Source organism: Brassica rapa, chromosome A04, assembly GCF_000309985.2.
Source record: "Brassica rapa cultivar Chiifu-401-42 chromosome A04, CAAS_Brap_v3.01, whole genome shotgun sequence".
Lineage (NCBI taxonomy): Eukaryota > Viridiplantae > Streptophyta > Magnoliopsida > Brassicales > Brassicaceae > Brassica > Brassica rapa.
The window spans coordinates 9,009,709-9,034,471 of NC_024798.2; the positions used below are offsets into that span (position 1 = coordinate 9,009,709).

At 34.4% G+C, this 24,763-nt stretch overlaps 1 protein-coding gene and 1 pseudogene across 2 annotated transcripts; one reads left to right on the forward strand and one right to left on the reverse strand.

Moving 5' to 3' along the window:
• Positions 1-680: 680 nt before the first annotated feature.
• On the forward strand, positions 681-2,683 carry LOC103863812 (E3 ubiquitin-protein ligase At3g02290). The gene is made up of 5 exons (XM_009141566.3): positions 681-919; positions 1,180-1,418; positions 1,502-1,892; positions 2,165-2,274; positions 2,442-2,683. Exons 2-5 carry the CDS (start codon positions 1,299-1,301, stop codon positions 2,466-2,468), a joined length of 648 nt encoding a protein of 215 aa, XP_009139814.1. The 5' UTR covers positions 681-919; positions 1,180-1,298; the 3' UTR covers positions 2,469-2,683.
• A 9,583-nt stretch (positions 2,684-12,266) lies between these two features.
• Positions 12,267-22,892, reverse strand: LOC103863813 (annotated as a pseudogene). The gene is made up of 2 exons (XR_004457548.1): positions 19,652-22,892; positions 12,267-19,580 (listed from the first exon to the last, which is right to left on the reverse strand). The product of XR_004457548.1 is annotated as a lipid phosphate phosphatase epsilon 2, chloroplastic-like (transcript).
• Positions 22,893-24,763: the final 1,871 nt, after the last annotated feature.

Consider the following 24,763-nt stretch of genomic DNA (forward strand, 5'->3'; position numbering starts at 1 on the left):
GTTTTATATGACAGTATTGAGAATGATAAGGAATTGATCGATTTGCGATAATGAAATTTCGAAAGGGTTGAAGAATTTTTTCGATTTTGATTTGGATAATGAGATTGAGAAATTTTGATAAAAATTAAAAATATAAAATTTGGGTTCTTAAGGTTTTGAATCAGGATTGATTATGGAATAGGTGAATGTGTGACACGAAATTGGAATTGGGGATGAGATTGAAGATGGTTATGCTTGATTAGTGATGAGAGAGAGATGAGAAACAGAGATCGTGGTTGGTTATGGAAATGGAAGGAAATGTTGATGAGAAGGGAATTGAGGATCTAGGGTTATTAGAACAAGGATCGGATTCTCATGTAGAGTTGGGCTAATTGTAAGTGAGTGGGTAAGTAATGATGTTGATTTTTAGGTTTCTTAGTCTTTTCCCCATAATTTCGATTTAGTTTTAATTTATTTAAAAATAAAAATATAAGGGGTGTTTTCCAGAATTCTTTTTGTGGCCATGTGGTCTCTACACCAGCATTTCACTCGAATCCAAGATTGTTTCTGTAGCTAACTGGGGTCGGATTCGGGTAGCTATAAAAACTGTGTTGAATTTGGTAATACAAAAAATATGGGGTTAATTTAGAGAGTAAATAATTTATTTATAACTATTTAGGTAAGAATAAAATAAAGGTGAAAGTATAGGGATGGTTTCCGAAACCAATTAGTTATCCTGGTTTTAATTTCAACCAAAAACCTATGGATCAAAAGGTAGAAGAAGACAAAACATACCAAGAGAGAATCGTTCCAGGAAAGAAATCATTTTGCACTTTTCCGACCAAACTTAGAGAACCTTGCAATCGATTAATTAGTCAACAGATTCTCATTGAATTTTTCTCCGTGCTTCTGGATTTTCTCAAGCCTCTTATCTCAAAAGGTGCTCTTCGATTCCTCTGTTTTTTCATTGTTTTCTTTAACAAAAAATGTTTTTGATGATCAAGAGGATCGGTTCCAAAAAAAACCCTTTTGTTCTTAAGCTAAATGATCAGCTCATAATCCCATATCGGATTGATTCTGATGATCGAATATAAAAATAATGAATCTTTACCCTCAAACCACGGCAGAGTTCTCATTTAATAATTTGTTATAGCTGTTCCAATTGATTCATTTTAAAAAAAAAATCTGTTTCTCTTACAGGACAAGTGAGAGGGAGAGGTTCTGTTTTTTTTTTTTTTTTTTTTGCGGGAGGCAGAGAGACATCTTCTGTGGAATTAGCTTCTCTCTCATTATAAATTTGCTTCTGTTTGCTTGGAAACATGGGAGCTCTCTGTTGCTGCTTTCAAGTTGATCTCTTTGAGAGCTATGCGAATCCAAACACTTCAATGTCTAGGAACTGTCCCTGCCTTAACTGCTTCCTCCAGAGTTTCATGGGTTTGGTATGTTCTTCTTCTCCTTGTATTGTATTACTTGTAATTCAAATGAAAGTTTACTTATTGCTGTATGCACCTGTTTTTTGCAGTATGCATCGATATTTAACAGAGGTGGAATGCATCCAATACCTTCAACTGTGGAGGCTGCCACAGTGATGAGTTCCACAACTTCATTTGATGACTCATCTCTCTCTGATGTCTATCACTCTCCTCCGAGGCCGTTGCCTTACGATGCTGATCCTAGGTACTTCCGTTTTGCTAAGGGATCAAGCCATTCGGGGGAAGAAGCAGAACCGTTAAGAGGTGATACTGAAATGAGCTCTGAAGTTTCTGGAGGTGGAGCCAAACGGAACAAGTCTGGTTACGAAGATGGTTCGAAAGAAGCGTATTCAAAAGGTTCACCCACCGATGAAAAGTCGAAGTTACAGCTTTCTTACGCAGATTCGGATGATGAGGATATCTGCCCAACTTGCCTTGATGGTACATTAGTAGTTTCTTTGAATTCACTTTATATGTTTCTCTTGATACTTTATTACCTCATGAGGAAGAGTATAAAGAGATGCATTCTTAGGATAGCTTTTTGTCAAATAATGAGGTCGAAACTGTGTCGATACTCTCTAGAGGCCACATAAGAACGTATTGCAACCTTTAGTTGATTCTTGTGATTTCATGTAACTTATCTTGAAGCAGAGGTTGCTAGTACTTTGAGGTAATATTTGGTTATCACTAATCTTCCATTTCGTGATGTGCAGATTACACGCCAGAGAATCCAAAGATTATCACCAAATGCTCTCACCATTTTCACCTTAGCTGTATTTATGAATGGATGGAGAGAAGTGAAACCTGCCCCGTCTGTGGAAAGGTATCTTGTTGCTTTCTAAAATGTTTCAAAACTTAAGGTTTGGTGGAATGTGCCATCAGTCTCCTTCATAGATATTAAATTAGATCAAATCGTGTAGAATTTAACAGCAGTCATATAGAATTAATCATCCTTTCTTACCTACCCAATTTGCAATCTAATTATTGCAGGTGATGGCATTTGATGAAACTGGCTAAGAGAATAAAAAGAGGCAGTGAGTCTTTGCATGATAAAATAATACAGAGAGAAATCACTTGTACATATAAATCTTCTGTGAAATTGTGTATATCCAGATGCGTTTTACAGTTAATATGAGATGTTGATTGCTCTTGATTTTTATAGAATCATTATCTATATACATTTTATCTTCAATAAGATTATTGGAATGGAAAAAAGGTTGAATCGTTGACTATTTTGTAACTTTTGAACTTCTTATTTTATAGCCAGAAGAAGAAGAATGTTCTTTGAGATTAATTTCTCTGAATCACTAGACAAATCAAAAGCTCAGGTACAGAACAGACATAATCTCCATGGACATAAAACTTCTGCCACTCCTAAGCTCCAATGTTTTGTGTGTTTAACTGGAGGCCGCTTCAATCGCACTCTGGTATGTCTCAAGCGGTTGTGTACCACTTAGTTTCACCTTCCCCTTGATCTGAGTAAACACTGCAAAGTAGAGACACACGACTTTAGAGACTAAAGGGACCATGCATTGAAAATAAAGTTCTGGTTAAAGTCTTGTGTCTCTACTTTGCATGATCTTACAGTAGCAATAAATCTGCAGCCCATTAACTTGCAGTTTAATGTTGAACTCCCGTGATATGCCGCGAATACTTATCGATCTTTTCTTTTATATTCACAACCCAGAAAGATCAGCAAGTATAATTTAACATATAAGGATACTTAAAGCTAACTCATCACCAGCACTACTAAATCAAAAACTCAGCAAAACGTTTTATATAGTGCGCAAAAGCAAAAACTGTGTATATGCAATGCATGTCCTCGATGTACTTTGGAGCCACAAACATTTTAAAGAAAATCTTAATAATTTTTTTACAATTTGGGGACCATGCAATTGCAACCTAGGTATATTAGCCATTAAGAAATTGGAGGGCAAGGCTTTTCCCAGAACCGACTATTCTAGTAACCCATACACAACTCTTCAACAAGGTTTTGTTGTTTATCCAGCGCTTGTTTCCCTATGATGTATACTGTAGAAGTCTATGAATATCCATAGTGTTGCCTCTGCTCTTATCAACCAAATATTTGGATACAGAAGAAACCTCTTTTGTTTTTTATAAGTACGTGAATTTCATTTAATAGTGAGAGAGTTGCTTAATATAAACTAGATTTTATATTTTTCATTTTATGAATGTATACTTTTGATTTATTATAAATATTTTAAGTATATAATTTTAATTTTAGTGTTATATATTGTGAATATAAATCTATTATATTAGTAAATTGTATACATGGTAGCATCCATTATATTATTTTAGTAAATTTTATTGATATAAAATATTTTTTGGATGTTATGATATTAAGTTTTCTTTATTTTTGTTATTAAATTAAGACTTTAAAATATTAGATTACTTTAATTTTTATAGCATAGTTTGTTTTTTCCTGTTACATTTCAAGAAGTTATTCTTTATTATCTATGATTATACCTTTTGAAAAAATTAAAACATTATCATTTTAAGTTTGTATACTTATTTTTAAAATTTTATATTTTGTCAAAAGTGTTTGGAAAATTACACAACTATATTTGAAGAGGGAGATTATACGATTTTCAAAATTGTTTTGTTACTAAATTAATACATTATTTTATATAAATAATTTTAATTTCGGTAAGATTTTTATATATCTCTCAGAATATTTTTATAATTAATATATATATTAAATTTATAATTAAAATTTGATTTGTCATTAATATTTTGAATGAATTATTAAAATTTCATAGTTGTCTAATAACATATTTTTAAATAATATATGAACTAAAGGTTAGTTATAAACTATTATATTTTGTATATTATTTTTTTTAAACAATATACTGTTGAGAGTTTCAAAATAAAAAAATAAAATAACATGTAGTTATAGATATAAAAGTTTAACCTATGTTAATCAATTTATGTTTATAAATTTATTTTTCTAAAAAATATAATATAGTTTACGAATTTTAACACATTTTAATGATGAGTGATAATTTATTTAAATGAAACTATTTTAAAAATAAAATAGATAAATTTAAAAATAAAATAGATAAATTTAAAAATAAAATAGATAAATTTACTCATATTTAATTCATATAATACTTCTATTTTAATATAATACATAATATAATTAAAAAAAATATAAAAATAGTATTGAATTTTATATTCTTGTTTTATAATAAAGTTTTAATTAACATTGAATTATAAAGTTATATTAGTATTTACGAAATTAATTAAGTGTTATTTTATAAAAATATTTAGAAAGTTGGTAGGATTTTGTTAGATTCTTTCTCAACATAATTTGTTATACTTAAAAATAAATTTATATTTATATTTGCTTTATTATTAATGTAAATAATGAAATATGTCATATTAAGTAGTTTTTTAGATGGTCCTTGTATGACTTGTTAATAGTAGATAAAAATTGGACTCTGTTTTAATAGATTAGATGTTTAAACATGATAACTAGATTTTGACCAACGCTTAGAAAGCACATGTTTTTTTTCACTTATTGATCCATAATTAATTTAAAACTACTACTATTTTTTTAGTCTTAACAATTGAGTTATTATGTTTTTATCATTTTTTCAATGTTTGCTTTTTCGAAATAGATTTAATGAAATGTATTAATATTCAATATTGAAGAACAATATATTCTCATTATTGAAATGTAGTAACAATATGGGTTATCGATTTTAAATCAAAAATGAGTTTCTCTTTTCATATATCTTTATCATATTTTTAACTATCACACTACACTATTTTATCCCTATTCGATTTAGATGCTAATACTATTTTTGACCCGTTCTTTCAAAGTGAAGAGATATTTTTGTTGGCCAGTTTGATAAAATTTGCATGAGTTTATAAATTTTTATTATAAAACAAAGAACTTAAATGTTGTTCATTTATAATGTTTGAGTTTCATGCATTGTTTTTATATCCGACCCAGACCTATGGTCAAACTAGTAGATCCAACGCTCTGTATATAATCTGATTCATATTAAATGATTTTTTTTTAATTAAGAATCCGATATAACTAGGTAAGAACCTAAAACCCCACTATTAACAAGTTGGAAGTAGTCTTTACAAAAAATGATTTGAATCTAGCAAAATTTAAAAGAAACAAACACTGACCTCAAATAAATGAATCAGATTTCTTAGAAAATGATATATCATGTGGTCCAGTTTGATACGTTCTCAATGGGCTGTAGTCATATTGTTGTAGTATTGTTATATTATAATTTTGAGTAATCTAATCTATTAAATTAGAGTCCTATTTGAAAATGACTTATTCTTGGGTTCACTTCCTAGGGTGAACCTTTAGGTTCACCAACCAATAGGATTGTGTTATTTTATATTCGAAATTTAAAAAAAAAAAAACAAAATATTTTCTCAAGCTATAAGTTATATTATATTTTAAAAATAAAAAGGTAAAAGTAAATAAATTAAAAAAAGTAGTAACTAAAAAATATAATTTTACCGTCTTCAGCAAAATACTAAACCCTAAATCCTAATCCCTAATCCCTAAACTCTAAATCCTAAACCCTTGGGTAAAGCTTAAACCCTTGGATAAATCCTAAACTTCAAATCAAAAACACTAAACACTCAAGGGTTTAGGATTTAGGGTTTTGGGTTTTAAGATTTAGTGTTTTTGATTTAGAGTATGAATTATCCAAGGGTTTAGAGTTTGTCCAAGGGTTTATAGGGTTTATGATTTAGGGTTTAGGGATTAGGATTTAGGGTTTAGTATTTTGCTGACGACGATAAAAATTTTTTTTTTAATTCGTTTTTCTCTAACTACTATTTTTTTCTAATTTTTTAACTTTTTTTATTTTAAAAACATAATATATCTTAACAATATTTTGTTTCCTAATCTAAAAGATATCAAATTTGAAATAATGAAATCCTATTGGTTGGTGAACCTAGAGGTTCATCCTAGGGGGTGAATCCAAAAATAACTCTTTGAAAATTACCTTGGCATGTTTTTTTTGGCACCTATTGAACAAAGTTGTGACTAAATATATAGATGCATTTATTTTTATAACTTCATTAATATCATCTACTCAATTAAATCTATAATAGTTATACAACAACATATAAACTTTTAATAAAGCTGCATATCAATTCATATTTCTTGGTTTCTACATCGTACTAAAATAATGTTCCATACCATCTAAAACGATTATAAGCTAACATGTATAACATCTACGGTAGATCATCCTTGACATACACAGAGAATCATCTTACTCATGCTATTGACTTCTCTCCGGCCTACCTTATCATCTTGGATTAACAGACCATTGAATAAGCATAGTTCATAGTTCACCTTTCATGAATTAGCTATCACATTTAATCATCTCAATATTGTGATCTTAGGTGTCCAGCTAGATCCCAACCAGATTATTCCTCTCACACTGAATTATCTCATGTCCATAATTTATCTTAAATATTTTCATTATTCCGTGTATCAACGTCTTCATTATTCAGAGGAGATGAAGAAGATGATCTCATTTAACTAAGCATAAAACACGTGATAATGTTGGTTAATTATATTTCACAAAAGATTTAATCATAAAACGAAATCAAACAATATCTCCATCATCTCTAATATCTACTCTATTAAACTATATCAAATCAACAACTTGCTAAATCCTAGAACCAAAAATTAAATACTAAATCAAATAAGAAACAAAAACGAAATCAAACTTTCTGAATCCTAACTAAAGAATATTCTCAATATACTCAGAACCATAAAAGAATAAAAAAATTCAAACCCATTACTTTTCTTATAAAATATTGCATTAACTAATTTCATAATTAGTAGCCATATTATTATTATAAATTAATTTTAGCTATAAAATGATAAATAAACATTTTATGCTAAATTTTTATTTAATATTGCTCTAATATTTTGAATAAAACTTTACTATTGTAATCTATAATATTTTCATAATCGAGACTCTATATTATCTTAAATAAACATTCATTTTGTCGAAATGTTTTTGATCAAAAATAAAAAATTCAAAAATAAATTATTCCAAACTCGAAATATATTAGAAGATAATATTTCTGTTTAGAATTACCGGTAAAAAAAATCTTACATTTTTTTTTAAATTAATTAAACATAAGAATGTATTTAATTATAAAATCCAGAAATAAACTAAAATGCTAGATGCTTAAGTAAATTAATTAAACATAATCAATAAAGGTATTGTATGCAACCTGTAGAAATTGAAAAAAAAAAACACATTTTATACTACATGCTCTGTTTGATTATTTCATATTATAAATTTATTATATCGAACTCGGAAAATATATTAATATGTAATAACAATTAACAACAAAGTAATGTCTAACAATTAATAATGTCTAATAATAAACATAAATAGTAAGATTATAGAGTTATATGATATATAACACTAAAATATAAATTATATATTTAAAAATTTGCAGTAATATTAAAATTATATATTTATAAAATAAAAGCTTATCCGCATGAAAGTACAGGTCCAGTTCTAGTTATGTTTTAAAGAATAAACACATGTGGCTAAAACTGTTTTCCTACTGATTTGTTTATGATAAAAAATATCGTTTGTGTATAATGATTGGTCAAAAAGACTATAGTTCTTAATGAATGTTATGTGTATAATAAAGTATGACCATTAAAAGTTTGATATATTGGCTATATTTAAAACTAAATTTCATTTGAGTATAACAGAATGCTTTTTATAAAATGATTCTAATGGGATTTTAAATTTTGGTATTTAATTAATGAATAATCTTGATTGTTATAATTCAAATCCATGATTTGTTTGAGTTGTATTTGTACTTAGGTCCAAAACCAAAGATTAAAATGCCATTAATGAGAATTTAAAACTCCTTTGGAAAAGTATGAGTATTTTTAAGTAAAATTGTGCATTTTATTAAAAGTAAAAAAAAAAAGATTTTATGACTTCGCTAGTCGAACCACCTAAATTCTAAGTCCTCTAAGCTAACAATAGTTCTCTAGGTATAAAATCTCGGATCCCCGCGCTCTTTGCTCCAGCTCTCCTTATATAGGTGTCTAAGGTCGGTGGCTTCTTTCCTTTTTTGCCTCTGGGCCCAAGTTTATCCCTTCACGGAAATATCCCATTTTTTCCGTTCTTCGTAATTATCTTCGGAAACTTGACATTAATCCCTTTCTGCAAATAAAAAGGTAGACCATCATAGGATCATTGGGCTTGATCTTGTCCAAAACCACAAGTGGGCTTTTAGCCGCGTTTTAGACTTCTGCGGGCCGTTTTTTCGTCTTTAAACGTTTTTGTGATCTTTTTTGAGAAACCACCTTTGATACAGCGTCAGTTTTATAAAAGAGTTTAAATGAATTGTATAGTCGAGACAACTGGTGTTCTAAAAAAAAGTCGCCGTTTCATGCGATAGATTCAAACTTTTACGCAAAAACTAGTCTTCGTGGTTTTTATCGTAAGTTTTCAAGTATAACTCCAATCCGGGACTAAACAAGGGACAGTGTAGCCATGGTTCGGAGGATAGAGCTACGAGGACAGAACGAGAATGCATGGTACTGATGTTTCGGATTTGACCGGGACGAACCGCGCTCGCCATAAGGCGAGTAGCGAGCGGGTCGGATATGGCGAGCGGATGGCGAGCGGGCCGGGACGGACCGTGCTCGCTGAGCTGGTTGGACTGGATCGAACCTCAGCTTCCTTCGGGTGATGACGGATGGTAGGGACGTTGGTAAGCCCTTCTTCTCGTTTTGTCGGTTTCTTTTCCAGAGGTTGTTTTAAAGAAGTTAGATCTTCGTAGATTTCCACTCTCTCGAAATAGTTCCGGAAAAGTTTTACATGAGTAGCAATCTTAGCCGTTGATTTCGAGATTACCATTTTGACCCTAACATTCTTCGTCACTCTCCTGTTAGAAGTTTTGTACACATCCAACTTCGTAACTCGTAAATATTGTCATCAGCAGAAATTTTTCACGTTTTAGGATTCTTGTTTTTTTGTTTGTGTGTTTTATTCTCAAGAGAAATGACATATATATATATATATATATATATATATATATATATATAAAATTTGAGATTAGTGGGTAAACATCTTACGACTGGTTTGCCCGAAATGATTTTACAAGTCTTTTACATCTTTTTAAAAACTAAGTTACGACGATATTTGTCAAGTAAAGCCCACTACTAACACGATTCCACCTAAAATATCATTTTTCTCGTAAATTCGTCCTTAGGTAGTTATTTTACAATCATTTTACAACGAATCTTCTCCTAAGTCGTAAAATATATTATGACGAACTTGTAAATTTACATCGAATTTACGAAGATTTTCTTTGTACGTTAGCTCGTCGTAAAGTTACACGACCATTTTTCGTAATTCATTATGGACATGTTTTCGTGAAGTAATAAATACTCATGAAATTCTTATTAGCCACTTGTCTCCTTTATATTAGTTGATCCAAAACAAGAAATTAAATAGTTTAGAGTTTGTGAATTTTGAGAGTTGACAGATTTTAACTTTTGAAATTAAATAGATTGACTTATGAAATTTAAGCATAATTTTTTTACATTGATATAGATTTTCATGAATTTGTATTACCTCTTTTCTATCATTTTTTTGTAAAATAAATATAGAATCTATTTATTTTCTAATGCTGAGTACTTATCTGACCCACACAATGCTAGATCTCAGACAGGATATGTGTTTATACATAGTGGGGCTGCAGTATGTTGGCGGTCCACAAAACAATCCTTAGTGGCCACATCCTCTAATCATGCCGAGATCATAGCCATGTATGAAGCAAGCCGAGAGCTTGTCTGGTTGAGGAACATGACCGGCCACGTCCTGAAAGAGAGTGGCCTGGCCGTGGGAAAGGAAAAGAAAGAGCCAACGATCATCTATGAGGACAATGCAGCTTTCATAGCTGAGCTCAAAGATGGATACATCAAGGGAGATAGAACAAAGCACATCTTGCCCAAATTCTTCTTCACCTACGACCTGCAGAAGGCTAAAGAAGTTCAAGTGGTTCAAGTTCGGTCAAGTGACAATTCAGCCGACCTTTTCACCAAGTCTCTGCCAACCTCAACGTTCAAGAAGCTGGTTCATCATATAGGAATGCGCTAGCTGAAGGATCTTCAGTGATGTAGTCATCAGGGGGAGTTTCATGCGTTGTACTCTTTTTCCTAATCTACGGTTTCCATTTTTCCCACCTTGGGTTTTGGTTTTCCTAGAAAGGTTTTAATGAGGCAACCTCGTGCATGATACAAACCCATATGGTTATGGCATCCAAGGGAGAGTGTTATAAATCATGGAGTAGATTGCCATTAATCAAGACAAGAAGAGAAGGCCCAACAGCCACAACCAGGCCCAGCCGCGGCCGCGTCCAAGGGAGAGAGAGTCGGCCACTCCTTTGGCCGACTTAGAATAATAGATGTTTTCCTTTTCTATGTTTTAGTAGTTTTCTTATTTCCTCTTGGATTAGGTTTTATACTCTTTTCTTTTATTTTTATCTTGTAATCCATATATAAAGGGACCTTATGATTCATTAATAATAAAGATCAAATTCCGCATTCTTTTACAACAAAAAGTTGTTTTTATATAATTTTGAATTATATGTTTTCAAATTCACACATTTTTATAATTTTTATAATTTTTCTATTTTAAAAAAAAATATTTTTTTTTTTCAAATTTTCTTTTTGAAAATCGAAAATGTTGTTAGAAAGTTTTTTTTTTTAAAAAATAAAATTATTAGGTTTTGTAAATGTAATGATTAATACTTATATTAAAATATAATATTTTTAAAAATAATTATATATTCAAAAATGTAAAAGTATATAAATGTAATAAATTCTAGTTTTGAACATATAATTTGTATTTAAGGTGCAATAGATATTTGGTAAGAATAATTATTTTGTTTTCTAGTTTTTTATTACAAGGATTTTGAAAATCACATGGACACATATGATATTTTGAAAGTTGAGTCTTAAAAATGTATATAATTCATCTCTCAATAACACTAGATTTAGTTAGAATTAGAAAATCAATCATAACTAAATTTTTTGAATAATAAAAGATTTGAATGAATTTTGAAAATTCTTAAACCAAGAACAATGGATTCTAATAAGATTTTTGAAACCCAAAAACTATTAACAATAGATTCTTAAAATTTTCAAACTTTATGAGAATTCACTTGCCAATAATCCCTCTCACTTTGTGTTTTTTTAGAACCTGATTTGGAGTCTCTCCGATAGGGTTCTCTTAACCACTCAAAATTTATCACGCTACTACTATTTATGTGGTTCCCTTATTTATCACTCCCAGAAACATAATCCTTTTTCACAGCACAAAACATAAAAGAGAAATAGTTGACGAAATGAAGTCTATAGTCATGCTCCTCCTGCTTCTTGCCGTTTCAACCTCAGGAAACAAGATGTATAGCTGTCAAAATCTCACCGGCGTTCATGAAGGTAAAGGGCTTTGGGATTCTCTTGCAGGGAATAGGAAGTACATAACCTTTATAGCAAAGAATGCTAAGAGCAATTGTGGTCCAAATCCTGGTGCATGTACCGGAATTGTTAATGGTATGAAATTTAGTGATTGTCCAACATACACCAGATGCAAACGCTTCGACTCGACTTAACCTAACTCAAGTTTCCTCTATGGCTCCGAATGGTTATTCTATGCGGAACATAGAAGAGAGAGCATACCCAAAAGTCGACAATCCATATTTACAACTTTATTTTGTTCCGACTCTCTGCGCTCTGTAAGACCTATTCGGTATGTACTGTGCATCTATTAGGAAACCATGTATCGTCTTTTTTTTTTTTTTTTTGATCAACACCATGTATCGTCTTATGTGTCGCTTAAAGGGATGTTTATTTATAGAAATAAATGTTTCTTTTGTTCTATCTTTCTAAGCTTGTATGCCCCCTGCAGTTAATTCCAAGCCTTTTTGTGAATGAAACACTGAATGCTCCTCACAAGTCACAAATGTATTAGTTTTGGTAAATATCGTGTCTTAGAGTAGCACCACATATTCTTAGTTTATCGCTTAAAAAATAGTTTATCGCTTAAACTAGTGCTGAGTGTGGCTTTGGGGATGAAACTCAACGTAGAAACTAAAAAAAAAAAACTATGTATCTATAAAGTCAACAGCCTCGAAATGGAATGAACAAGGATATCGAAGTGGAAAATACGAAGAAAAATCAAGCAGCGATCGGCCTAGTCAAGATTAATCTAGTTTGTAAATAATTGAGTTTATGTAGGTTTAATCAGAAGATAATACTTCGGTTGAACGATTGACATATAGTTTATTGAGTTAACTTAAAAATTCTGATCGGTTTAGTATACCAACAAAATGAAATTAGATAGAGTTATTATAGTTTATACATAAAATTTTGTACATATTTGAATTTTTTTGAATATGTTAAATATAAATATAAAATATCAATATTATTTTGACATAATTTTATAAAACTCAATTGTTCCAAAGATAATCAAATTAAAATTTGGTTGATTAAAAACACTTTTAAACGATTACTTAACGGTTTTAGTCTTTAATTTTTTTTATGAAGCAAGAATCCATATAAAAATCTAAATCAATATTTAAATAAATCATTATTAAAAGTTTAACTATTTTCGGCCTATAGTCACATAAAACTAATAGGCTTTTTCATTACTTTACATGTGACATAAAGATATAAGAGCAAGATATCTTTTTACACTTCCAAAAGGTCAAAAGCAGGAGAAAGACTTAGAGCTTTGTGTGGTCAAAGATATATAGAACAGCTATCAGATAAAATAAAACAAGTGGGTGAAAAGCACTGAGTGATTTTTTTATTAATTCAATGGATCGTTGTGAGTGTATACGTCTAATAGACAAATCTATACTCTCTAGTCTCGTCAGATCTTTTTAAAGATGATAGAGAAAATTATACTTATCTTAATCATATTCAGTTTTGCCTTCATGTCCCACTATCCATTCACGAGTAGCTAGCTTTCAAAGACGAAAGAAAACACGAACAAGTTGGACGTAAAACGACAAGGTGCTAAATTATTAACATGGAAGATATTTCATCAAAACTTGAATAGTCAGTCAATGGGTGGCCCTTGGACTCACTCACCACACCGTGTATATCCTAATTTTTGGTATATAATGATGAAAATTTTGCAGTTTCAAAAAAAAAAGATGAAAATTTTGATCAAAAGACAGATGAATGTAATAAGTTTATTAGAATTTATTTGGTTATTTACTTTTAAAAATGTGATATCCTAGTTTTTGGTATATGGTGTACAAATATTTCTTTACATCAAATATCCATTCTTTAATACTGTTTATTTCCCGAGAATATGTTATCTACATTGGTATAAACACCGAATCGGAATAATATTCGGATTGGAAGGCTTAGCCGGTAATTCCCATGCTAGCAATGTTGGCGAACATTAAAAAATATCATGATTAACTGATTCATCAAGTTTTCCACATTCAAGACAGTTATCAAATCGCATATTGTGAGGCGTCAGATTTTTTGTTACATCTACATGTCATGTTACCAGCTTCCCTATAAAATGATGCATCTTATGAGGAGCTTTAATTTTCCAAGAAAAAAATTTGGAGATTGGTAATACTGGGATCAGAGTTTACCACCTTAGTTTTGTGCTTTAAAACATTTCGGACGAGCCAATATTGAGACTTAACAATATACTGAGCACTCTTCGTTAAGTTTCGATCCAGGCATGATCGAACCAGAAGCTAACTTGGAACAAGAAAGACTTAGTGAGTGGATGCAACTCTTATGATGCAGACCTGTGGATGTCGGTGGATGTTACACCTGTGGATAAACCTGAATGCATGCAACAATCAAGTAAAGACCAAAAAAGCTTCAGAATAAGTCAAGGTCGCGGAAGGCCAAGGGGAAGTCCAAGTTTTAGTCAAAAATATTAATTCAGTCAAGTCATTGTTTGCAATTTTCTATGTCTTGTTTTTAGCTAAGTTTTTTTTTGGTTTCTACAACTTTTAAGACTATAAAAAGGTCTAAGTAGCCATGAACTTAATCATTCACCATTTTTGTTAAAAACTCTATGAAGATTGTGAATTCTTTGTTGAACATCGATTGCTAGAAATTTGTTCTCTGAAAGCAAACTCGTCCTTGATTTTACTTGTGAGTTTATTCTCGCGATCAAGGACACATCTACGTAAGTACCTGATCATTCCACAGATCTTACATTGAAGTTCATCATCCATCTTCGACCTATATCCACAAATCCATATCATCATCAAAATCTATCCAATCCGATCCCTTTTCCAAATTTATCCAACCGAAAACAGAGTAGCCTTTCCTAGGGTTTCATCAAGTGGTATCAGAGCAACACTCTGAAGATCGATTTGTGTTTGGGGTTTTTATTTCTCAAATATCTTTCAATTTTAATTTATATTTTCTGGTTTATTTCAGATTCTATGTTCTTTTGGGTTTTGATTTTCTCTATTGTATGGGTTTAATTTCGAAATTCTCTGTTGATGGGTTCAAAATCACGTCCATATGTTATACCTAGAGTTTTTTTTATGGAGGAAATTGTCCTGAAACATATCTATCTTAGACTGCAAACATGGAGACATGTATCTGGAACAATTGCATGCCTTAAATAAAAGGTTATCTCTGGCTACTAGTAGACTATGCGGTAAGGCTAGAAGATGGTGGGACAGAAAAGAGGAAAGACGTTGGTTGCGAAAAAAACAGCAATCACAACCTGGGAGGAGCTTCAGAACATCATGGATAAGAGGTATATACCAAAAGACTTCCCTGAAGCTGTCAAGGAACAATATGGCAGGAGACCAAACCGTGAGAAAGTACACCATCAGCATCACAACAAGAGTCTCACTTGCCCGCAGCTATACCAGAAGAAGACTGGTTTGTAAAGTTAGAAAAAAAAAACTGAATCATGCCATCATGGTTAAGAAGAAAATCAAAGACATGAGAGCAAGACGTTCCTTTACTGATTTGGATTCAGTTAGCACAAAAACATAGAATTCCATGGAAGAGAAGACAGATCCAACATCACCATCAAACCAGAAATTTCATAAAAAGGAATCTTTAAAGGGTTCTGAGCCATTGGTGGAATAGCAACCAGAGAAGATCGTCCATACTGATCCTATTGTGGGAGTGCTATCAAAGATAATTATGAAATCTGATCCTGCGAAGGAGGCACAACCAGAAGCGATTGAGAAAACATGCCTTAAAAAGAGTAAAGAAGCTGCAAAGGAAGATCTGTTTTAGAACCTCACCAAAATCGATTATGTTGATACACTGTCCAAGAGGTATTCTCATTATCCACAACCTGATCCATTCATCCTTTTGTAACATCCCGAATTGTGATATATGGAAATGCTTAAGAGAATTGATTTGGCTACTTATGTCACCTAAGTTCACTTACTTTTTCTGTCACACATCCATTTAGAACTACAGAGTTAAGTGTGCTTGAGCTGGCGTAGAGAAAGAATGGGTGACCTATCGGGAAGTGATTCGCGATAGCATGTGAGTGAGGCCAAAGCACGGAAAAAGGTCATGTGGTGATTGCATTGTTAGTAAACAAGACTTTCGTGCCTTTGGAAAACTAACCCACCGACTATTGGAACGGGATGGGCCAACGGGCCGAGACAGCAGGCATGGGTGGCCCAATAGCCGTGGGCGGTCGGGATGTTCTAAGTATATCAGAGCTGGTTTGCCATCTCAGTTCTGATCCGAGAGGCGTCTTGAGACTTGTCATGGGGCGCATTGAGGACGTTGCGTTCTTTGAGAGAGGCTGAATTGTAACATCCCGAGTTGTGGTATATGGAAAGCCTCAAGAGAATTGATCTGGCTACCTATGTCACCAAAGTTGACTTACCTTTTCCGTCACACATCCGTTAAGAACTCCAGAGCAGAGTTAAGCGTGCTTGAGCTGGAGTAGTGAAAGGATGGGTGATTTATCAGGAAGTGATTCGCGATAGCGTGCGAGTAAGGCCAAAGCACGGGAAAATGTCACGTTGTGATTGCAGGGTTAGTAAACAAGACTGTCGTGCCTTTGGAAAATTAACGCACCGACCGTTAGAACGGGATGGGGCCCACAGGCCAAGAGAAAGGGCATGGGTGGCCTATTATCCGTGGGCAGTCGGGGTGTTATACCTTTGTTCTGAGATGCTAAAGGAAGTAGAATATTTGAAAGGAGGCTTTGTGCATCTATGGGCGAATCTAAAATAGAAGTATCACTGCTGGAAGGAGAAATGTTATGTGAACTTAAAATCAGTGTGAATGATCCAATCAAAGAGTGGATGGTTTGGAGTTCTGTTCAAAAATCAAAAGTTCAATCAAACAGAACAGAAGGTCTGTATTTTGTATTTGGAGATTCAGCTTTCTTGGATCCAACAGCCAAAGCTAAGGCTCCCTTGTTTAAAGAATTGAAGCCATATATCGGAAGACAATTCCAGTATAAGTTTCAGAAGTTTGGTTGCAACAAAAACGACCAGGATGAGCTGCAGTATTTTGAGGTATGGTCATTTCATCCCAGAGAGTACGTGTTGGAAATGGAGCTCAAAGAAACCAGCATGTGATTGACAGAGTAATAGATGGGCATGGAGTGACCAAGCTAAAATTCCTCACAAAACTACAAGGGCTACAAAGGTGGTAATTTGAATTTGATCTCTATTAAACCCACATTTCGTTTTGATCCATGAGATTTGGATTTGAGGACAAATCCTTTGAAAGGAGGAGGAGATGATGGAAGCATGATCAAACCAGAAGCTAACATGGAAGAGGAAGAACTTAGTGAGTGGATGCAACTCTTTGGATGCAGAACCCGTGGATGCATCTCGGTGGATGCCGCACTTATGGATAAACCTGAATGAATGCAACAATAGAGTAAAGACCAAGAAATCCTCAGAATAAGTCAAGGTCGTGGGAAGCCAAAGGGCAGTCCAAGTTTCAGTCAAAACATTAATTCCATCAAAACAATAGTTCAGTCAAGTCTTTGCTTGTAATTTTCTATGTTTTGTTTTTAGCTAAGTCTTTTTGGTTTCTACAACTTGTAAGACTATATAAAGGCCTAAGTAGCCATGAATAAAATTATTCACCTTTTTTTGTTAAAAACTTTCTGCAGACTATTAATCCTTCGTTCATCATTGAACATCGATTCCTAGGAGTTCATTCTCTGCAAGCAAACTTGTCCTTGATCGTACTTGTGAATTCATTCTCATGATCAAGGACACATCTACGCAAGTTTCTGATCATTCCGCAGATCTTACACTAAAGTTCATCATCCATCTTCTCTTCTATCCACAAATCCATATCATCATCAAAATCTATCCAATCTGACCCCTTTTCCAAATTGATCCAACCAAAAGCAGAGTGGCCTTTCCTAGGGTTTCATCAAGAATAATAGAAATCCCTCCCGGGAATCGGCACTCGAAGGTTGGCGATGGATAGGCTTTTGATCGAGAAATCGATCAAAGGAGGGTGGAATGGTTGATGGATCGAATGGTCTTCAGTCAGGATCTATGAACTGATTAACACTTCTGTAGATGTGCCATTGATCAAGAGAATGAACTATGTTTTCGATCAAGGATGAGTCTACTTGCAGAGAATGAACTTCCAGCAGTCGATGTTTAAAAAGAAAGAAGGATTCAACAAATTTAAAAGTAGATTTTATTAAAAAGGTTGAATGAATAAAACATTACAATACTTGGTTTTATATAATAGGCTGTGGATAGAAATAAATATACTAGTCAAACCTATAAACTATAAAGTTCTTAAAACCATGAAGACTTGACTAGGAAAATATTGACTTGACCAATGACCAAGACTTTTGACTAAATTTTGGAAATTGTGCTCGTAAAATTCCTTCACTGGTCATGTCCTTCTGCATTGTCGACGGTTTCTGAATTGCCGTCAAATTGATATATTATTCGACCATGGCTTGTATTTTCAAGTTGGCCCTTTCTTCTTTGAACTGAAGCATGATCATAAGCACATTTTAAGTAAAAATTCAAGCGCATGTCATTTAATAACAGGTCCATAAGCCAAACCCTCAGTTGATTTGTTTTTTTTGTTGAATAGGGTTGTATCAAATTCTAATAATAAATATCTCGATAAGTGGTTTGGCTAATAGCTAAGCTACAGATAAGAGGTATGTCCTCTAGAACAACAAAATTCTCAAGCATGTCCACATCCCATTCCTTTGGGTCTTCTCTAGTAAAATCATTGATCGTTAATCTCTGATGGACTACCAGGACATTAGGACGGGTAGGCATCATAGGCAACGACGAAGCCACGTTACAAGGTGTGGTAGCATGTGCATCAACATATTTATTGGTATAAAAAATTTACAGGTGAAAGTACTAAAATTTTCAATGGCTCAAATGGTAAAAATCAGTTAGTGCCCCCATAATATTCTAAGTTCGAGCCTCCTTCATGCATATTTATTTTTATCACTAATAATACACCCAGTAAATAATTCTTCTGGATTCGTCCCTGCTCGCAGGTATAGTCGGGATCTAAGAGCAAGTCCATTAGTTAGAGACCCTTATGGACTCTAATAAATAAATTAATAATTAATTTTGTGAATTGAAAAGTTTAGAACTTTTGTTAGTCTAATTAATTTTCTCATCATCCAATGGGAGAACCTCATTGAGGTTCTTAAATTTTTTTTTTTTTTTTGAGCTCAAGTTCATGCAGCAGAAAACACAAAGAACTTGAATGAAACTGATTTCAAGAAGAACCTTTACAAGAAGAACGCAAGTGGTAATGTTGATTGCTAGACAGCTCAAACAGTATGAGTGAAATGGGAAACAAATGAATAGTTTTATAACCCTGGAATTATTATATTTTCTTTGTCATCTGTCGTCATCTTTGAACCAGTTAAGTAGCACATAAACTGCAAAACCTAGAGCAGATGCAGCAGCAGCAGCCGTAAAGACAGCTACTTGTACTGAGAATGATGAGGCAAAAGCTTCGAGAACAAGTGAGTTCCACGTTATGTACAATAAGGTGGAATAAACAGAACCCACGATCGCACCCACCACCACTTGATTGGTCGTGTGAACCTTCTGGGAGACCCTTAACCATGTCTGCATGCATATTATCACCAGTAAGTGAGTGAATTCGTTTATATGCTTCTGCTACAATTTTTCATGAAAACTTACAAAGCAAGGATGAGGCCGATAAGGAAAAGAGAGAGTTCGTTGGTTCCAAGCCACTCCATAACTGGGGAAATAATAGTAAAATGTATCTTTGAGAGATGACTAAATGATGCAAGTAGAGAAACAGAGATGGGAAAGGATGAGCAATTTGACTGTACCATCATGTCGTAGAAGCATAACCGATCCAAACAGAGCATCTACCACCCATTTGCTCTGTGTATGCTGTTATCAAATTGCAAGAATTTTTTTTTGAATTTCATTAGGAAATAGATAGCATTAAATCAAACAGATTGTGTGCATCAGAGAATTCGCTACTGTTTTAATCATAGACCAAGTTTTAATCATAGACCAAGTTTGATATGAATCATAGACCAAGTGTAACCACAGCATTAAATCAAACAGATTGTGTGCATCAAACTAATTTTATATGTATCAATTGAAATTTATAATTTTACACGTTGGTGCACCCAGTCATTATCACTTCTGGATTCGCTACTGTTTAGAACCCTATAGGAACCCATTGCTGGAGTTGGTCTAAGGATCTTTCCACGCTCTAACCTTATAGCATGCATGATTCTTATGTCTAATCTCTAAGGATAGTAATTGTTTTACAGTAGAAAGACTCGTCCACACATATGAAGAATTATCCATAGTACTTATTCCTAAAGGTGAACTAAAGAATATGTGTAGAAACTTATAACAACCCCTGATTTGACTACTTATATAGTTAAAATTGGGTTATTTTTTAATGTTAAAAAGAAAATTCCATGACTACACGTACTTGAGTTGTAGTAACTAAAGTATGAGTGCCCTAACGGTGAAGCAATTATTCTAGAATTCAAAGGTTATTGGCTGTAGGTGCTCTCCAAAGTCACAATTATACCTACAACCCTAAATCTACACTAATTTTTTATTTGTATTTTTTTTTTAAAGCTCAGAGCCATTTTAAAAAAAATCCACAACACTTCTTTAAACTTATGTCTTTAAAATTGTTCTGCGGAGACAAATAACTACAGCTCAAATTTAAAATATTTTAAAAACTTAAAAACTAGAGCCAAAACAAAAAAAAAAATCACATCAGAATTTCTACAGCCAAAAAATGAAATCAGTGCCCTTACCAATCATACCTATTGTTACCTATTGTTTTCTGGGTGGTGGACTACTTGTTCGGCCCTAAATGAAGAAATATGTCTTTTTTTTTTGCTCAGTTGTTTTTTCCTGACTAATAATATTTTATTGATTATTGTCTAAAAATATGCAAACTGTTGTAAAAAGCATGGAGTACAATGAATCAGACTCCGTTTTTTAATATTCCTTTTTAGCTAATAAATCAGCATATGTTTTTGTTGAGCGATTCTGATAGGCAACTTTAATTAAGGAGAAACTTTTTTTCCAGGATTGTAGCGTAGAGATGCAATGTTGTAGTCGTGGTGTTGTACAGATTGTTGACGGGAAATCTTTCCACTTCGAAGATGACATTATGGTAACCCATAGTCCATAGACCAAGATGCTTGAATAGCCCATAGTACTGATGTTAATTCTGATTCCTTGCTTGTAAATCATCCCTTCAATTTTCCCATTTCACACTCCCATACAGTTCCGTTGATGTCTCTTATAATCCATCCCATACTCGAGGTTGCATTACCACTATGGTGCGATGTATGATGTATCATTGTTCAATGGTCAGTTGGACATGAAAGACATGTGTCTTGCAGATGGCATTAAAATTATAAGGATTTTTGATAGGATAACTTTATCCGATTTGTACTCTCTCAACTAAGAGGCGAGTTATAGCACTTAGGGATCGAATTCACAGGGAGCTAAGGCACACAAAATATCTAGTAGTCATGTAATTAAGCTAGGCAAACATGTGTAAATTAAATAGCAGTGGTAAGCAAAGTAATTTATCGGTTGATTGATTGAAGGTTTTAAGCAGTAAATGAAGATGTCAGACTTAGGATTTCTATTTAAAAAATCAGGATTATAGTAGATAGAGACTAAGATTCTAAACAAGATATTATAGAACTCAAACATAAGAATGATCCATCAACTTTCGTTTGTTTTGATCATCTATTGACTAGATCTAAGATCTCAACTTTGTTTGTTGATCTTGAGAAAGTTTCGATTGACGCTATCAACGAGCTGCCGATCGATACACCTTTTAGATCGTCGATCGATACAACTATGGAGTTGTCTATCGACGTTCCTTCTAGGAAGCTTTAGCGAGCGGGTTTGAACGGTTCACTAGGATTCCTAAATCAACTGTCGTTTGTTTCTAGCAATCCTAGCACAATGTAAACTAGTTCAGACAAAGGACCATGCTTTCGCTTGCGCCCAATTACCTAAGTTCAGGGTTCTGGTCAGTTACTCTAGAACACAAGAAATAAGTACAATTCAATTGATTCATATCAAGACAACTCAGCAATTCTATGGGGGGCTAATTGTAGCATCCCCATCCCGCAGTCTGAACTGGATCAGTCCAGGGTTGGACTGATCAGACGGGACAGACATCTTGGACATGTCAACTGGATAGTACTTGTCATATTAAGACGATACTGTCTGTCCAAACATAGAAGTTGAGCTTGTCGGACTAAGCTGGACGGATTCAGACAAAACATCTGGACTTGTCATCCGAGATTAGTAGTCAATGTGTGGACTGACTGGTATACGTTTTGACAGGAACGTATACTGAGCTGAACATGAACGGATTAGCCAAGGAAAATGGCTGGAACGGTTACTAAGCAGTTCTGGAACAGTTACTAGAGCGGTTACCGAACAGTTTACCAGGCCGGTTACACGAGCAGTTCCAGAGCAGATCCTGGACGCATAACCGACTGGGACGGTTGAGCCATAAACCGCTAAGGCGGTTAAAGAGCAGTTGGAACTGCAGGGAGTTACGGAAAACCGTCAAGGCAGTTGGCCGAGGGAGAAACCGTCTAGGACGGTTACGGACTGGAAGGAACGCGCGTGGCGGTTATGGAATTGACGGTTGGGGAGGAAACCACCCAAAACATTCCTTTTATGGGGATTTTCGGGGATCAAGGACGGTTACTCTTTTTTCCACACGGGTTCTGGACAGGGAGGAGAGAAAACACAGAAAGAGACCGAGTGAGATCAATCCTGATGGGAAAGTAGGAGAGAGTTGGCCGGAGGGCCGATCGGAGTCTCAGTTGGAGACCGCAGGTCTGTCTGTTCACAACGACTCTGTCTGATCAGAACGTTGATTAGATCGTGTATTGATGATACTGAGGGAGAGAACGGAGGGAAAGGAACCGAGAGAGAGAGACAGACGGATCCGAACAGGGATATTAGGCCACACGACCGTTCAAGCCTCTATGGTGGACGCGGGTCCTCCTTGTTCTGCTGCGACTGGTTCTGATCCCTACACGAATGGATCGCGACTAGGATGTCGAGAGATGGTACCGGAGAGCGATGGCTTAATCTTGCGGATCCTGCCTGATGGCCGGCGAGTCCTGACGCGACTGATTCGGCGGGTTCTGCGGACTGCTTGATGGTTTCTGATTGAAGGCGTCTGTACTGATGATGCGGATCAGAGGGCAAGAGTTATCTGAAGCGGTTAACGGATGTATAGTGCTGGAACGTGATACTGGCGGTTAGAACTCGGATCGAGTCCCAGCGTTCTGTACCGGCCATGGTATAGAACCGAGTGTTGATGGATCGGTCATGACTGGACCAAGACTTGTATTGGATGATGGCCGTGGAGAGTACTGACTGGATCGAGGGCTGGAGAGCCGAGTATGTGCTGACTGATCCGGGGGTGATCAGTGACTGGTTCTGGGGCGCTAAGCATTGCTAGCGTACTGTCTGTTATGGATGGCTGGTTGGAGACCAAGCCGTCTCTCTTTTTTTACTTGGGTCATGCGAGGATGGTTGGTTGAGTGACTAAGGAACAAGGGGATTCGGTTAAGTATTTGATCATGCTGACTGGATAAGACGGACGGGAAGCAGGAAGACAGAAAGGAAGAAGTATATGGATGGATTATCAAATAACAAAGCACCGAGGCAGTAAGGTACATGTTTAATATGCTGCAATTACTAGTAGACTGCTAAGTTGCTGGAATAGACTTAGTGAATCGTGTGTACTGAACTGAACATCTTAGAGGAAAGCTGGTTATAAATCGTAAGTAAAGGGAATATTTCGTAAAGGGCCAGTTTGGGTCGGAGCAAGCGAACTGAGGACGAACCGGCGGTAAGGGAAACCGGGTCGGGGCCTTTCAAGTGGTATCAGAGCGATTACGTTTCTAGGACAGATTGAAGAATGATACAAGATTTGTCTAGACCGAACGGACGCAGAAAATGTTAAGGGCGAGCATTGGTGAACAGACGAGAGACTTGATCTTGGGAGTGATTAAGTCGGACTTACACTTTGTATGGGCAAATGTAAGTTAGAAGTCTAACTGGAAAGAAACCGGAGCTAAGATCCTTGGTGAATGATAGGAATGCTTTAAGTGTTTTGGATTACTCAAGAGAGTTATCCAAGAAATTATTCTAAGTATTGGAAACAACAGAAAGGTTTACTGAAGTCAATGGAGCCGGATTCTGAAGTGAAGAAACGAGAAAGATTGACCAAGAGTTTACTGAAGCTTAAGGAAGGTAAGCCGGCTGGAGTTAGGATTGAATCAAGTGGCTCGAGAAAGCAAAGGATGCTTGGCGAAAGTCTAAGTAAGCCAAGGAACTTTCAAAGACCAAAGAGGTCGGATATGGAGCCAAGGAGCTGATGATGCTGAAGCGGAAAGGACAAAACGTCCATAGTACAATCTGGAAGGAAGACTTGAAAGAACGAGTCTTCAAGGCAAGATGGCCGAGTGAATGAACAGAATGTTGTTAACGGGAGCTGAGTTGGACAGGTGGACCGAGAATTGAGATGGAATCTCAATGAACCGGCTAAGGCAGTGGATGTAATGCTGAGAGATAATCTGATTGAATAAGAAGATCGGAAAAACTGAAATGGACAAGTCTTCCATGGATGTAATGCAAGGGTTTTGATTAAGGCACTGATGCTGGAATGTGACATACTGAGGCTTGCATTTGAATGGAACGTTCTGTTGCGGATGCTTAGACGGATTCTAAGATTTTCAAGGGACAAACTT